Consider the following 16,250-nt stretch of genomic DNA (forward strand, 5'->3'; position numbering starts at 1 on the left):
GAATTACCTGTCGACCCATCCCCAGCTTCTGACCTCACTCCTGACTCGCAAAGTGCAACAGCGAGCTCATCTTCACTAGCTCATCAGGCTGTTGTAGACCTTGGGGACATCTCTTTCTTCGGGTCACCATCCCCTCCTCTCTCTGCCCCACCCCCCCCCCCCTCCTTCCCTCACCCCACAAGATTATTTTCCATTGCCATGCAATAATAGTGGAATAAAGCTTAATTGCCTCTTGTCGTAACACTCAAGAAGTGTATGCTGCAAAAATACATTTGCGCAGTTGCACACTCATGGATATCCAAAATAGTGTGGGGTGGGGGTTAGAAACATAGAAATTAGGTGCAGGAGTAGGCCATTTGGTCCTTCGAGCCTGCACCACCATTCAATATGATCATGGCTGATCTTCTGAGTCAGTATCCCGTACCTGCCTTCTCTCCATACCCTCTGATCCACTTAGCCACAGGGCCACATCTAACTCCCTCTTAAATATAGCCAATGAACTGGCCTCAACTACCCCCTGTGGCAGAGAGTTCCATAGATTCACCACTCTCTGTGTGAAAACAGTTTTTCTCATCTCGGTTTTAAAGGTTTTCCCCCTTATCCTTAAGCTGTGACCCCTTGTCCTGGACTTCCCCAACATCGGGAACAAACTTCCTGCATCTAGCCTGTCCAACCCCTTAAGAATTTAGTAAGTTTCTATAAGATCCCCTCTCAATCTCCTAAATTCTAGAGAGTATAAACCAAGTATATCCAGTCAGTATAAACCAAGTCTACCCAGACCTCGGCATTGAAGGCTCTGCGTCAGCTGGCTCCATTCCTACCTTTCCAACAGATCCCACTTCATCTCTCTCCACAACCACACCTCTGCAACAGCCACAGTCACTCAAGGCGTTCCCCAAGGCTTCGTACTCGGCCCCCTCCTCTTCATCATCTACATCCTCCCCCTTGGTCAGATACTCCGCCACTTCAACCTGGACTTCCACTGTTACGCTGATGACACCCAGATCTACCTGGGCACCAAATCCCCCACAACCCCCCCCCCCCCCCCCCCCCCCCCCCCCCCCCCCCAAATCTCCCATATCAACTCCTATTTGTCAGCTATAAAAACGTGGATGCAACATAATTTCCTCAAACTCAACAGCGATAAGACAGAATTCCTCCTCATAGGCTCCAAAGCCACACTAAGCAAAATCAATAACCCCACTCTCACCATCGACGGCACCACTGTCTCCCCATCTCCCCAGGCCCGCAACCTTGGCATGATCTTTGATTGCACCCTCTCCCTTGAGCCTCACATCCGCCATGTCATTAAAACCTCCTTCTTTCATCTCCGCAACATCGCCAAACTCAGACCCTCTCTCACACCTCCCGCTGCTGAAAGACTCATCCATGCCTTCATCTCCTCCCGACTGGACTACAGCAACTCACTTCTCCTTGGCATCAGCTCCACCTACATCAACCGACTGCAACTGGTCCAGAACGCAGCCACCCAACTCATCACCCACACCAAATCCGGGCATCACATCACTCCAGTCCTCAAACAACTTCACTGGCTTCCCATCTCCCACCGGATCACTACAAAATCCTGGTCCTCACCTACAAAGCCCTCCACCATCTGGCCCCCCCATATCTCACTGACCTCCTCTCCCCCTGACAACCCTCACGGTCCCTCAGATCCACATCAGCCGGTCTCCTCTCTATCCACAAGTCCAACCTCCGCAGTTTTGGGGACAGAGCCTTCTCCAGGGCTGCTCCCAGGCTCTGGAACTCCCTCCAATTTTTGTAGTTCATCCATGCAGTCTTTAAATGTCTTCCATTGCATATCCACCGTCAACCCTTTTAGAATTAATTGCCAGTCAATCTTGGCCAATTCACGTCTCATACCCTCAAAGTTACCTTTCTTTAAGTTCAGAACCATTGTTTCTGAATTAACAATGTCACTCTCCATCCTAATGAAGAACTCAGCCATATTATGGTCACTCTTGCCCAAGGGGGCATGTACAACATGACTGCTAACTAACCCTTCCTCATTACTCAATACCCAGTCTAAAATAGCCTGCTCTCTCGTTGGTTCCTCTACATGTTGATTTAGATAACTATAATAATAATAATAATAAATTTTATTTGCGGGCGCCTTTCAAAGGCTCAAGGACACCTTACAGAGATTAACAAGAGAGAAAAAACATATAGTCGGAGTAAAATAAATAATAAGGACATCACCAATACACAAATTAAAGGCAGAAATCGCTCCAACGACAAAAAATCAAAAACACAATGTGAAGAGAGAGCAGCGGCAGCTAAAGCGCGCCAGCGTCCACTCTCCCTTCTGACAGCCATCTTGGACACAGACTAACATATTAACTTACACACAAAAAAAATCATCCCCCCACAATGATTGCCACTGTGGGGTAAGGCACAATGTCCAGTCCCCATCTCCAGTTCTCCCAAAGTCAGGCCTATTGAGGCCACCGCTATTGCCTCTATGGAGGACCGATGTTCCTGGCCGTTCTGGCTGGGTGGTCTTGCCCCGGCGTCGGGAGAGTCCTTTCAGCAGCTGGGCCACCTGGAACGGCCGCTTTGTAACTGGGGACCGCAGCTCCTGAAGCCGACAATGCCGCGTCGGTTTGGAGCTCCCAGGCTCCCGATGTTAGAGTCGGTGCCGCCTGCTCCGCTCCGCAGATCCGCAGCCCGGAGGTGTTGAACACGGTGGTCACAGCTCCTGCACGTCGATCCAGCGCGGCGACCCAGGCAAGGCATCACCCGCTCCACTCCGCAATAGCGCTCCAGCGCTGTGCCGCCACCGAAGCCGAGGTGCTGGGCGGTCCCTGACAGGAAACGGCGCTCCACGCCCGCTGGTAGGCCACAAGAACGGGACGACGGGGCAGCCCGGAGAAAAAGCTGCCTCACCTACCAGGTAGGGACCTAGAAATATTATTACCCCCTACCCCCCACATTAAAAAGTAATTTCTCCCACAAACAAGGCACAGAACACACTAAAACTTCCAAATAAAAGTGAATTAAACGGACGGCTGCTGGTTAGTAGTCGTTCCCCAAGATGGCTCCTCCTCTGGAACTATCCCGCATACATTCCAAGATATCCTCTTCCTCAGCACCCCTGCCAACTTGATTCATCCAATCTATATGTAGATTGAAGTCACCCATTATAACTGTTTTGCCTTTGTCGCACGCATTTCTAATTTCCTGTTTGATACCATCTCCAACTTCACTACTACTGTTAGGTGGCCTGCACACAACACCCACCAGCGTTTTCTGCCCCTTAGTGTTTCGCAGCTCTACCCATACCGATTCCACATCCTCCAAACTAATGTCTTTCCTTTCCATTGCGTTAATCTCCTCTCTAACCAGCAACGCTACCCCACCTCCTTTTCCTTTCTCTCTATCCCTCCTGAATATTGAATATCCCTGGATGTTCAGCTCCCAGCCTTGGTCACCCTGGAGCCATGTCTCCGTGATCCCAACTATATCATAATCATTAATGGCTATCTGCACGTTCAACTCATCCACCTTATTACTAATAGTCCTTGCATTGAGACACAAAGCCTTCAGGATTGTTTTTACAGTGCTCTTACCTCTTATACATGTTGAAATTATGTTGAAAAGTGGCCCTTTTTGATTTTTTCCCTGCTTTTGTCTGCCTGCCACTTTTATTTTTCACCTTGCTACCTATTGCTTCTACCCTTATTTTACACCTCCCTGCCTCTCTGCTCTTGTACCCATCCCCCTGCCACATTAGTTTAAATCCTCCCCGACAGCACTAGCAAACACTACCCTGCCTGTGAGTGGAGAAAACTTGAAACCTATCTTGGTGCAGAAACATCCCAATAAAATTTCTGATTGCTGAACGAAAGGAGCAAATTAATTTCTAGACATGTGTAGTTAGCATTCCATCCCCTGATGTTTTCAGCAGAGTCTGTTTTTAAAAATATTTCTGTATTACATGAATCGAGATAATGTTCTCTACGTCTATAGGAGGAAATAGAATGTTTAATATTTAAGCTAATAATTGGCCTTCGACAATAATCACATGAAAAACAAAATAAAGCTACATTAAGAAATTTAGGACCATAAACCATGGAGTGTACGAACAATTAGTGATTGACATCCTGTTCCAGGAAAAAGGCTTACATTTTCGATGGTTGTGCAACCTAATAGTAATCATACTATTACTGTTGGTGGTAGGAGTTTTGGGCCAAACAATAGTTTGCAGTATGCATTTGATGTCATTTTGATTTAGGAGAATTATTCAACTGGGTTCTCAGAACAGAGAGACAAGAACTATGGCTGCTGTCTGTTGAATGGGCTTGCTGGGGGAAGGGAAAGTATTTAAATGGAATTTGACTGCTTGTCGGAGTCGGAATATCTTTTAACCATTGCCTGTGAGTGGAAAAAACTTGTAATGTTTATAGATTGCACAATATTTGCATTGCTATGAACAAATCATTTTCTTATTCTGATTTTGAGAGATGATTTATGTTAATAGTTTAATTGGATGCTGAATCATGCACAGAGCAATTGAGACCAAAAGGTCCTTAAATTGGTATGTGCAATAGGAGAAAGGTATCTTTGAAACAGTAAAGTTCATTTAATTTTCAGGTGCACTGGACATAACTGCAATCAATATACCCAACATCCCTTTAATATGGCTGAAAACTCCCTAAACATTGACTGGGATCTTCATAAGTTCATGTCATAGGATCAAAATCAGGCCACTCGGCCCCTCGAATCTCTCGGTCATTCAATCACAGCTGATCTATCTTTCCCCATTCTCCTGCTTTCACCCCATAACCCTCAACACCTTTGCTATTCAAGAATCTGTCCATATCCTCTTTAAAAATATCCAATAACTTGGCCTCCGCTGCCGTCTGTGGCAATGAATTCTACATTCACCACCCTCTGACTGAAGAAATTCCTCCTTCCTCTCCTTTAGAATGTCCTTATATTCTGAGCCTATGCATTCTGGTTCTATAGTCTCCCAATAGTGGAAACATCCTCTCTGTATCCACTTTATCCAGGCCTTTCAATATTCCATAAGATTCAATGAGGTCTCTCCCCCACCCCCTTATCCATCTAAACACCAGAGAGTACAGAACCAGAGCAATCAAACCCTCATCTTGCGTTAATTCAATCATCTCTGGGACCATTCTCGTAAACCTCCTCTTGACTCTCTCCAATGGCAGCACATCCTTCCTCAGATATGGGGCTTCAAATTGCTCACAATACTCCAAATGCAGTCTGACCTGTGCCTTAAAAAGCATTACATCCCTGTTTTTATATTCTGGTCCTCAAAATAAATGATAACTTTGCATTTGCCTTCCTTACTACTGATTCAAGTGGCAAATTAACCTTTTCAGAATCCTGCACCAGCACTCCCAAGTCCCTTTGCACCTCCAATCCCCTTCTCATTTTGAAAATAGTTCATGTCTTTATTCCAACTACCAATTTGCATGACTGCACACTTCGCTTTGCAGCATTCCATCTGCCACTACTTTGCCCAACCTGTCCAAGTCCTTCTACAGAATCCCTGCTTCTACCCTACCTGCCCCTCCATCTATCTTTGTTTCATCTGCTAACATTTCCACAAAGTATCTTCACTCTAATACCATGGACTCTCAACTTGTTTAGCAGCCTCAGAAAATCCAGGTAAACAACATCCACTGATGTTCTGAACCTTCTGGATATCCAGGTAAAAAACATCCCCTAATTCTCCTTTGCCTATCCTGCTATTTACTTCTTCAAATAATTCCAACAGATTAATCAGGCAAGATCTTCCCTTCACAAAACCATTCTGACTTCAGCCTATTTTATCGTGTGCTCTAAGTACTCAGAAAACTTATCCTCAATAATGGACTCTAAAGGGATATTGGTTCTATTTATTTGTATCAGGTGAAAATGTTGAATAACCTGTTATTTATTCCAGACTAAGCTAACATATTAGATTCCTCAGTATTCAATGTGTACACATTAATACAATAATGTCTTCATATTTATCTATCTATATTTAGATTGAATTTTTTTTTTTAAATCCATAACACAGTTTCTTATATGGGGAGTAAAGCAACTTGGAAGTGGAATTAGGAAGGATTTGTCTAAGTAACTACTATTGGGAATCTAGTAATACTTTGTCCAAAACAAATGAGATACTAGGTCAATGAATTTTTTCAAACTCAATTTCAATGAATGTGGAGCAAAGGTCAGGAAATGTAGTTGAGACAGAGTTCACCGTTGATTGAAACATGCTGTAGGTTCTGAGTGTTTTTCGTATTTGTCAATTGACAATTTACATGAACTCATCCCCATTCATTGAATTGTGTTGCATTAAAGTTAGCAACTTTGGTTCTGTATTCCATTTTATTCACATTATCCCAAACTAAATTATCTTTACTGTGTAAAACAAAAATAATGATGCAGTTCTCAATGCTTAATGATCAAGAACTTTGTTCACAAAGGCATCAGTCTGTGAAAAAAATCATTCAATGTAAAGTAATCTGTTTTTAAGGTAATGTTAATTATAGCTGGGCACGTTACTAATAGTTAGTTTGTTCTCAAAATGACGGACTAATAATTATAAAACAAGGTGGAGCATTTGTGGCTGCTCCCCAGTTGAATTTCTAAGAACAATTAGGAAAGGAAATCAGAGACTTATTGCTTGCTGCTTTCCTTCTCAGTTCATTGTATAGATGATCTGCTTAAGCATGGAGCGAACTAGAAAGCACAGTGGTACAATGTTTGAGCAGGTTTCAGTCCACTGATTCCAGAGCTGGGAACTGGTTTCAGTTTTTCTGGTCTAATCAATCCCACACAATGGCTCTCTGTCAGGCCACACAACAACCCCTTATTAAACATTCCAATTCTTCCAATTTGACTCCCAATCCTCCCATTTGGATTGTGTATCCCCAATGCTTGACCAAGTAGCTGATTGAGGTACCAATGCATCCCTCCCCACAACTGACACCCAAAACCTTCTGGGCCACATAGTAGAATTTTGCAGAGGCAGGACTCTCAGGGGAAATGATCATCATGCATCACATACTGAGCACAATTCTTAACTAGAACATTTCAAAATTAAAAAATAACTTTGTACTTACTTGCCAAGTTCTGCTGTTGAAGCATCTTCCACAAGTTCGCAAGTTCTCTTTGTTACTAATTCAGTGACAAAGATCAGACATTATTTAGACTCGAGGAATTGTAGATGCTGGTTTAACAAAATTAATTATTTCTTTCTCAACCAGGTTTCACCTTGGTTGAATGTGTTATTTAAATGCATGAAGAAAATTAGTGTTTAGGTAGCTTATTTGCCTTTGGTATTTTTGTTCAAATCTAGTGTGATAGTATAAGCTTCCTATCTATAAGCACCCCGTAATAGACACCTGTGAAGAGTCTCGACTTCTGTAGCAAGCAAAAACTGGACTAGTTTGATGAGAATGACCAGGATATTGATAATCCAATTTTCTGTGAGCAAAGGCCTTGCTACATTGGAAGCTTTACATTTTGTCAAAGATAAATAAACAACTATGCATGCAGCTGAAGGCACAGGTCCAACAGAAAACACAGGACCTAAAGACAGACACAAAACACAGACACATAGCTGGTGGCAAAATGAGGGCCTGAAACTCAGCACCTGCTGTCATCCAGAACATAGGTGGGGCCTTTAGCAGAATAAAAACCACCTATGGACCAAACGTTCAGGGATTCAGATCACTGAAAGCAAGGAATGGATGAACTCATCAGGGAGAAAACATTTCTTTTCTTTTTTAATTAAAAAAAATGTTTTTATTAGAAGCAGTGTACAAAAGTATAAACCGCAGCATATGACATAATACATTTATTGTACAGCATCAATTTTAATTTTAGCTAAGATGAAATAGAAAAGGAGAGAAAGAGCAAGAAAGAAAGAAAATGAAAGAGAAAGTGAATGTGTAAGAATAGAGCCCCTAAACTACCAAATAAGTGGTCAAAGAGTGGATAAGTAAAAGAAATGAGAAAACGTAAAGAAATAAAAAGGCAAAAACAGAAAAATAAAAGTGTTGATATACCTGCTTCATTTCTCTCCCCACCCATCACCCAGTCCGTAAATCGGTTTAATTCCGAAGTTGTGTTGCACCATACTATCCTTGTAATGAAACAATGAATGGAATCCATGTCTTCGAAAATTGCTCTGGTTTTCCTGCTAAGACAAGTCTCATATTTTCAAGATGCAGCGTCTCAGACATGTTTGTAATCCACATTTTAAGAGTAGGGGCAGATGTATTTTTCCAAAATTTAATTGTGAGTTTTTTTGTCATTATCAGGCCATAATTAAGGAAACGTCTTTGAAATATTGATAGCTCAGGGCAGGCTTCTGACGTTCCGAAAATAATCAGTTCCGTATGGGGGTCCAGTTTTGTTTTTATTGTTTTTGAGAAAATTTCAAACATTCCTTTCCAAAAGTTATATAGTTTTATGCAAGAGACAAAATAATGTGTTATAGTTGCTTCTTGTAGGAGACATTTGTCACAAATAGGAGATAAATTTGAAAAAATTGTATTCACTTTAGTTTTTGAGTAGTAGAGTCTGTGTAGTGTATTAAATTAGATTAAAATGTGTCTAACATTAATCGAACAATTATGTATATATAAGAGATTGTTTTCCCATCTGTCTTTGAAAATTTTTAGGCCTAATTCCTCTTCCCATTCTCTTCTGTTTGCGTCTGAAGATGGAATTTTTATATTTAGAAGGGTATTATACAAGTATGATGTTAGATTGTTTGACTCTGAGTTTCTATTCATACCTTCGTCTAATATATCTGGCAGCAGAGTTTTATAATCGTGGGTATATGTTTTAAAATAATCTTGAATTTGAAGATATCTAAATTATTGATTACCTTTCTGACTGTATTTCGACTGTAATTTCTGAAATGACAGGAGATTTCCCATCTCGTACAGATCTCCAAGCTTTTTAATTCCTAGTCTTTCCCAATAAGAAAACGTTTTATCTATATTAGATGGCTTAAACAGCGGGATATTAGCTATTGGTGAAAGAAGCGATAAATTTCTTAATTTAAAAGTTGATATTACTTGTCTCCAGATTCGTACGGTGCTGTGAATAATCGGATTTTTATCATATATAGTGTTCTTCAACTTTGTTGGGGAGAGAAGAATCGCGCCTATATTAAAAGGTGAGCAATCCTCTCTCTCCATTATTAACCAGTTTACCTGTTGGCATGCGTTATCCAGCCAATAAATTACATTTTTAATATTCGTCACCCAATAATAGTATAAGAAATTGGGGAGCGACAATCCACCCATTTCTTTGTGTTTACATAGATGTTGTTTATGAATTGTACATGTTTTATAATCCCAGATAAAGTTTGTAATCCAGGAATCAAGATTAAAATTTTTTAGTAGGTATATCGAATGATTGAAATAAATAGCAAATTTGTGGGAGGAAAATCATTTTTATGGCATTTATTCTGCCTTTTACAGACATTCGGTTTTCCAGAATTGAATAAGAGCGTTTAATTTAGTAACTAAAGGCGGGAAGTTTGCATTGTATAAAGAAGTATATTTTTTGGTTACCTGAACACCCAGATATTTAAATTTTGCTATTGCAATTCTGAAAGAGAGTTTTAAAAGGTGTGTCGGCTCTTGAGGTTGTATTGCCATAATTTCACTTTTGTTCCAGTTTATTCTATATCCTGAGAAGGAACTGAATTCCTCTATAAGATTTAATATATTTGGAATACTAACTTGGGAATTAGTGATATATAATAATACATCATCTGCATATAATGATCTTTTATTATTGGAGTGTTTAGTATTATAGCCATGAATGTTTGGATGTACTCTTATACTTTCCGCTAAGGGTTTAATCGCAAGGGCAAATAACAGGGGTGATAATGCACATCCCTGTCTATTGCCCCTGAATAGCTGGAATTTCGAGAAAGTATGTGGTTGGTCAGTATTCTGGCAGTCGGCCTATCATATAGTAATTTTATCCATGAAATTAAAATTCTCTCCCATCTGAAATGTTTGCAGTACTGTGAAAAGATATTTCCATTCTACTTGGTCAAATGCTTTTTCTGCATTTAATGAAATAATTGATAAGTATTCTTCTTTAGTTCTGTATGAGTACATTATGTTAAAAAAGGCGTCTCAAATTATTAAATGATTGTCTCTTGGGCATGAACCCCGTTTGATCCGAATGTATTAATTTATTAATGTATTTACTTCATCTTATTGCCAAAGTTTTCGCTAATATTTTCTGATCTATATTTAGTAGGGCAATTGCTCTGTTTGAACTGGGGAAACCTAGATCTTTATCTTTTTTGGGGTATAAGTATGATAATTGATTCAGCTAGTGTTTGCGGTAATGTCTGTTCTTTAAATGCATATGTATAAAGCTTGTGTAAACATGGGGAAATTACCTCGTGAAATATTTTATAAAATTCATTACTGAACCCGTCTGGTCCAGGTGTTTTACCGTTCTTCAGTGAATTGATTGTCTCTTCTATTTCTTTAATTGAAATCTGTGCTCCTAATTCTTCTTGTTCCAGCGGGTTAAGTGTTGGAAGTTTACTGTTGTCCAGAAAGTTTGTAATTTTTCTGCTTTTTGTTGATGTTTTGGATGTGTATAAATGTTGATAAAATTGGGCAAATCTTCCATTAATGTCTTTTGGAAGCGTCAACAGTTCACCTTTATCTGATTTAATTTTTAAAATAGTCTGGTCCTTTTCAACTTTTCTCAGCTGGCTTGCTAAAAGTTTGTGTGGTTTGTCGCCAAATTCGAAATTTTCCTATTTTGTAATTTGAAATGATCTGATAACTCTTGCAGATAAAATTTGGTTTAGTATAAATTTCAATATTGCTATCTTGTTGTGTCTATCTACAGTTGGATCTATCGCGTTTTCTAAATCAAGGTGTCTAATCTGTTCTACTAGTGGCAATTGTTCCATCCTATTCTTATTATTTTGATAAGCTTGGTATGAATTGATAGAACCTCTAATAAAAGCCTTACAAGATTCCATAATAGATGTCTGGGGTATCATTGGTCTCAAAAAAGAGTTCAATCTGTTGTTTTAAATATTTTGAACAGTCCGGATTATATAGTATTTGAGGATTGAACCTCCAGAACGATTTTTTATCAAACATTCCTTCTAGTTTTAAGGAGAAAGTTAGCGGAGAATGATCAGAAATGATACTGTAGACGGTTTATGAATGCAACCTATAATGTAGCTACCTCAATAGCACTATCCACGCCTTAGTCATCTCAGTATAACTGTGATATCTTCCCCTTGCTCCGCCCTTGGTTCCAGTATGCCTGACGACTAGATGCAGTCAGTACTGGGACGTGCTTCACATGTGCCTTTATTAAATACTCAGTAAAGTTACAGTGTGTCAGACTTAACTTCTTTACAGATAATATTATGGTATTTCGGGTTAGTTGTAAAGGGTATTCATTTAATGTCCACTAGGAAGTATTCAAAACGTGTGTAGGTTTTATGCACTGATGAGTAGAAGAAGTATTCTCTTCCGGCAGGTTTGCAATCCTCTATACGTCTGTTATATTTGTATTTTTTATATACGTAGTTAAAAGTTCACTGGATTTTGATTTTATATCAAGTTTCTTTTGTTGGGCAGATTTATCGAGGTATTGATGCAAAACGCAATTGAAATCTCCCCCAATTATCACTTTTTGCTGATTGGACTCAGAAATTATATTCAAGATTTTGTTAAAAATTGTGGGTTATCAAAGTCAGGAGCATAAATATTTACCATGGTAAGTGGGGGAGAATGTATCTCTCCAGAGACTATGACATACCTCCCCTCTTTGTCTGCAATGGTGTTTTTATGTTTAAATGGCATGCCCTTATGGATTATAATTGCAGTACCTCTGGATTTAGAGAGATAGGAGGAGTGATATGTTTGACTGATCCAATTGGCCTTCAGCCTGGTCTGTGCTTGAACTTTCAAATGTGTTTCCTGTAAAAATATTATATCGGCATTGAGTGATTTTAGTTGGGCAAGAATCTTACCCCTTTTAATTGGCTCATTAGCACCCCTAATATTCCAGCTACAAAACGTAATTACTCCAGTTTTCTTTAGAGGGTAGTCTTGCATTGTAAGTTACATTGGTTCCTTTATTTCAGATGGTGTAACACAATACCTCAACCTTCTGGGTGTTGGGTGGGTGCTCCCAGTTGCTGAACTCTGTAGGTATATCCCAAAGAAATGTGCCCTATGAAGAAAAAGCAAAAAGAGTGCCAAATAACATAAATAATATAAATAAATAGCATTTAGAAATACTGTGTGAAACCATCGAATGATGGAAGAATTTAGGTAACCTTCGGTAGATGTAGATTATATTTAACTCCGCTCCTTACGAACTAGTATTATGGAAGAGAAAGAACAGGCCAGAACCGGATAATATATTTGCAGAAAAAACAACCAAGCATGTACTAAAAGTAGTTCATCTAATAAGTTAAACTAAATAGATATTTACTATTTAAATGCTGTGTTTAACTTAAAAGAAAAAAACAAATGTTTTTATTTATTTATTATTAATCGTCATAATTAAGTAAGAATCTTCTGGCTGGAAGGGGTTAACTAAGAGCTGGATCTGCATCTTGGCTGCCTGCCAGGTTCATCTCAGTCTTTTTACTGGCTCCTTGCCAGCTTGGATGATTCTCTGTCGGTTTGGCCTGACCGTTTCAGGAAATTTGCCCATACAAATCGATTAACCATATTTTTGATATATTCCGATACAATGAACCTTAACTAGAGGTCATAAATCTAGAGATTATTCAGTGTTAGCTTTAAAGAGGAATGAATCATTATTTGGTTATGATATTACATTTTAGGTTAAAATAAATGATTTAGTACAATTATTTATGTGTTAGTATATAATTGATTATATAGTTTGTTAGTAGATTATTACATTCTGCTCCGTTTAATTTGTTTTCTATACTGCATAATTCCATTTTATTGAATCTTTCTTTAGTAAACACGGTGGCTTTGAGTCCACTTACATACCATTCCAACCCTGATAAGGTGTCTAGACATTAGCACGTGAAACATTTCAAACACCTCCTCAACTGATTCTATCATTGACGTGGGCGCACTTATCTTCATCCCACAGGAGAGGAGCTAAGGAGGTCAAATCCCAATTTAAAAATAACAAGACCTCGGGAGCTGATACTAAAATTCTAAAACTTGACAGTGAAATTAAGGGCATCAATCATGGATAAAGAGAATATACTCCAGGGGATCTCATGTAATTATGATCTTGAAGAAAGAAGATAAGTCCAACATTGATAACTACGAGAGATCTCTGTGTGCTGTGCCACAGTGAAAATCACTGTCAGTCCACTTTAACCATCTCCTTCCAATGGATGAAGAGCTCTTCCCCAACTCACAGTGAGGATTCTGTCCATCCAGATGCACAGTAGATATGATCTTTACCAATGACAATTATAATAAAAGTGAGGGGAGCAGCGCATTCTTCAACCTTACTGAACCCTTTGACTCCATCAGTCAGAAAAGATTATGGAACTCCTCAAATTTGGTCACCTGCAGAAATGTAAACCCATCTTATGCTTGTTCCATTATGGTGTGCAAGCCATGATAATAAACAATGGTAATCAGAGAACCCATCTCAATGAAAACTGGTGTCATACAAGACTGTATCTTTACCTCAGTGACTTTCTCAATATTTCTTGCTGCACATATGCAACTCACCACCAACAAACTTTCCATGGGAGTGGAGTAATCTTCACTGTCATGGGAAGCTGTTCAAACTTGGTGACTACATTTCAGAGCCTAGATAGTTGAGTTATAGCATGTACACATTCAGACAATGAACTCCAAGCTATCATCAACCCTAAAATAATTGAGAGAATGAGCCCTGCCCTCATCATTTGCAACGAAAAGATCCTCTACCAATTATCCCCTGCTGCATCATATTTTGATGGCGAAGGTTCACAGTGGGACCACAGAAAATGTTCAACACTTCCTATTTCTTGTGAGCTGCCTCGTGATGGAGGCAGATATTTATGAAATTCAGCATTACCTTAAGCAAGGTTTGTTGATTGAGAAAGAGATTATTTGAGGATTAAGACCTCAAATCTGGCACAAAATTCACTGCATGTCAGTTAGTCGAAACCTGGACTGACCGCAGCAGGCATCTCAAGGCACTGAAAAAATACTTCCCACACCTTGCATCAGATCTTCCAGATTCACTGGAAGTCTATGCAGAACACTGACAGCAGGCCAACATCTCCAGCTTTGAAAACAAAGTCACAATTTGGGGTGAACCATATTATGCAGACCACGTCTTTCACATATTCAAAAAATACATTCTATTCTGAACTTTGTTAATGGAAGAGATTATGAAGGAGACTGAGGAAAATATTCAAGGATGTACTCCTTGAAGTGGAATGGAGGCCAATTCACTGTTTGTATTAAAGAGAGAGTTGGATATAGCTCTTAGGGCTAACGGAATCATGAGATATAGGGAAAAAACAGGAACAGTGCATTGATTCTAGATGATCAGCTATGATCATATTGAATGGTGGTACTGGCTCAAAGGGCTGAATGGCCTACTCCTGCACCTACTTTCTATGTTTCTATGTTATTCAAAACATCCATAAAGAAATGCAGTATCCTCACTGACCTGAAAATCGTTGACATGACCATGAAAGGTGTGGCATTTGAGATGTTACAGAGGTCATGCATTGGGGGCACACAGGAGCCCTGCATAAGCATTGGAAGGAGCATGGCACCTTGCAATATTTCCACGCCTACCACATCAGCTACTTTCTGTGGAAATTTCTGTGATTCCTATATTGGCCACTTATTAACAATTTAAAAACTTACAAACTAAGTGGAAGTGTGTCATGCTTGATTACGAGAGGTAGACAAAGAAAATGATTGCTCAACACAATGAGAAAGTTAAATTGGAATCAGCCACTTGCTGGACAACATTCACTCATAGTCAACAGTCAGAAAAATTGTTTTATGCAAAATGTTCATTCAATGTAGTCTTACCAAATCAGTTCTGGGTTCTGCCTTTCATTTCCCTTTGAGTTTGAGTTCAGTTTAGTTTATTGCCACAAGCTTTTGTTGCGTGCTAACCAGTCAGCGGAAAGACAATACATGATTGCAATCAAGCCATCCACAGTGTACAGATACATGATAAACGGAATAACATGAATAGTGCAAGATAAAGTCCAGTAGTCCGATCAAAGATAGTCCAAGGGTCTCCAATTAGGTAGATAGTAGCTCGGGACTAGGGTTATTAGTCAACTGCACCATCCTTTGGTAGGACGGTTCAGTTGACTAATAACAGCTGGGAATAAACTATCTGTGAGCATTTTCACAATTCTATACCTTTTGGCTGATGGGAGAGGGAAGAAGAGGGAGTAGTCGGGTTATGGCTCCTTGATTATGCTGGTGGCCTTGCTGAGGCAGCGTGCCGTATAAATGGAAGGGAGGTTGGTTTGTGAGATGGCCTGGGCTGCATCCAGAATTCTCTGCAATTTCGTGCAGTCTTGGATGGATCTGGTCCCACACCATGCTGTGATGCATCCCGATAAAATGCTTTTGTGTAACCATGTTGTTTTTCAGGAGGAATACTCCGATAATCCGGAGGAGATCAGTTCTTTGAGAGTTTACTGACAAGGGACCCATGCAGACCATGCACCAATTCAAGTACTCACACTTCAGTTTGACATGTTTAGGTTATGGCTAATAAGTCTCGTGAAGTAAGGTTGGCAACATTTGAGTCCCCATTGCAGGTTTTGGGGTTCTCTAAACTCTGCTCACTTGTTACAAATGCGTAACATGATGGACATGAACAAACAGAATACCACTGTCACCGTGGCGAAGTACATATAATATACAAGGTACTGGCAGATTTCACAGCCTGCTTTTCATGCTAAAATAACAAAGCCTATGGAGTTAACATTCTGACAGGTAAAGTGGAGATGTCGGCCTGCCTTGGCAAACAAGCTGCCATGTTCTTCATCAACATCCCACTAACTACAAGATCCTGTGACTGTCTCCAATCGAGGTTGAGGAATTCAAGAGAGACAGAGTCAAGAGTCAATTTAATTGTCATTTGGACCCCTGGAGGTCCAAACGAAATGCCGTTTCTGCAGCCATACATTACACACAAATAGACCCCAGACACAACATAATTACATTTTACATAAACATCCATCACATAGCTGTGATGGAAGGCCAAAAAAACTTATC

At 39.8% G+C, this 16,250-nt stretch overlaps 1 protein-coding gene across 2 annotated transcripts in view; it reads left to right on the forward strand.

Annotated features, from left to right (window-relative positions):
* LOC129698001 (glypican-5-like) overlaps nt 1–16,250 on the forward strand; it is a 615,705-nt gene that overhangs the window by 424,589 nt on the left and 174,866 nt on the right. The window contains exon 8 of one of the 2 annotated variants that reach the window (XM_055636809.1): nt 9,128–9,175. The exons of the other annotated variant lie outside the window; for it this stretch is intronic. Within the exon in view, the coding sequence (XP_055492784.1) occupies nt 9,128–9,175 (48 nt within the window). The remainder of the gene's footprint in view (nt 1–9,127; nt 9,176–16,250) is intronic. 2 annotated transcript variants of the gene reach the window in all.

The sequence above is a fragment of the Leucoraja erinacea genome, chromosome 6, assembly GCF_028641065.1.
Source record: "Leucoraja erinacea ecotype New England chromosome 6, Leri_hhj_1, whole genome shotgun sequence".
Taxonomy (NCBI): domain Eukaryota; kingdom Metazoa; phylum Chordata; class Chondrichthyes; order Rajiformes; family Rajidae; genus Leucoraja; species Leucoraja erinaceus.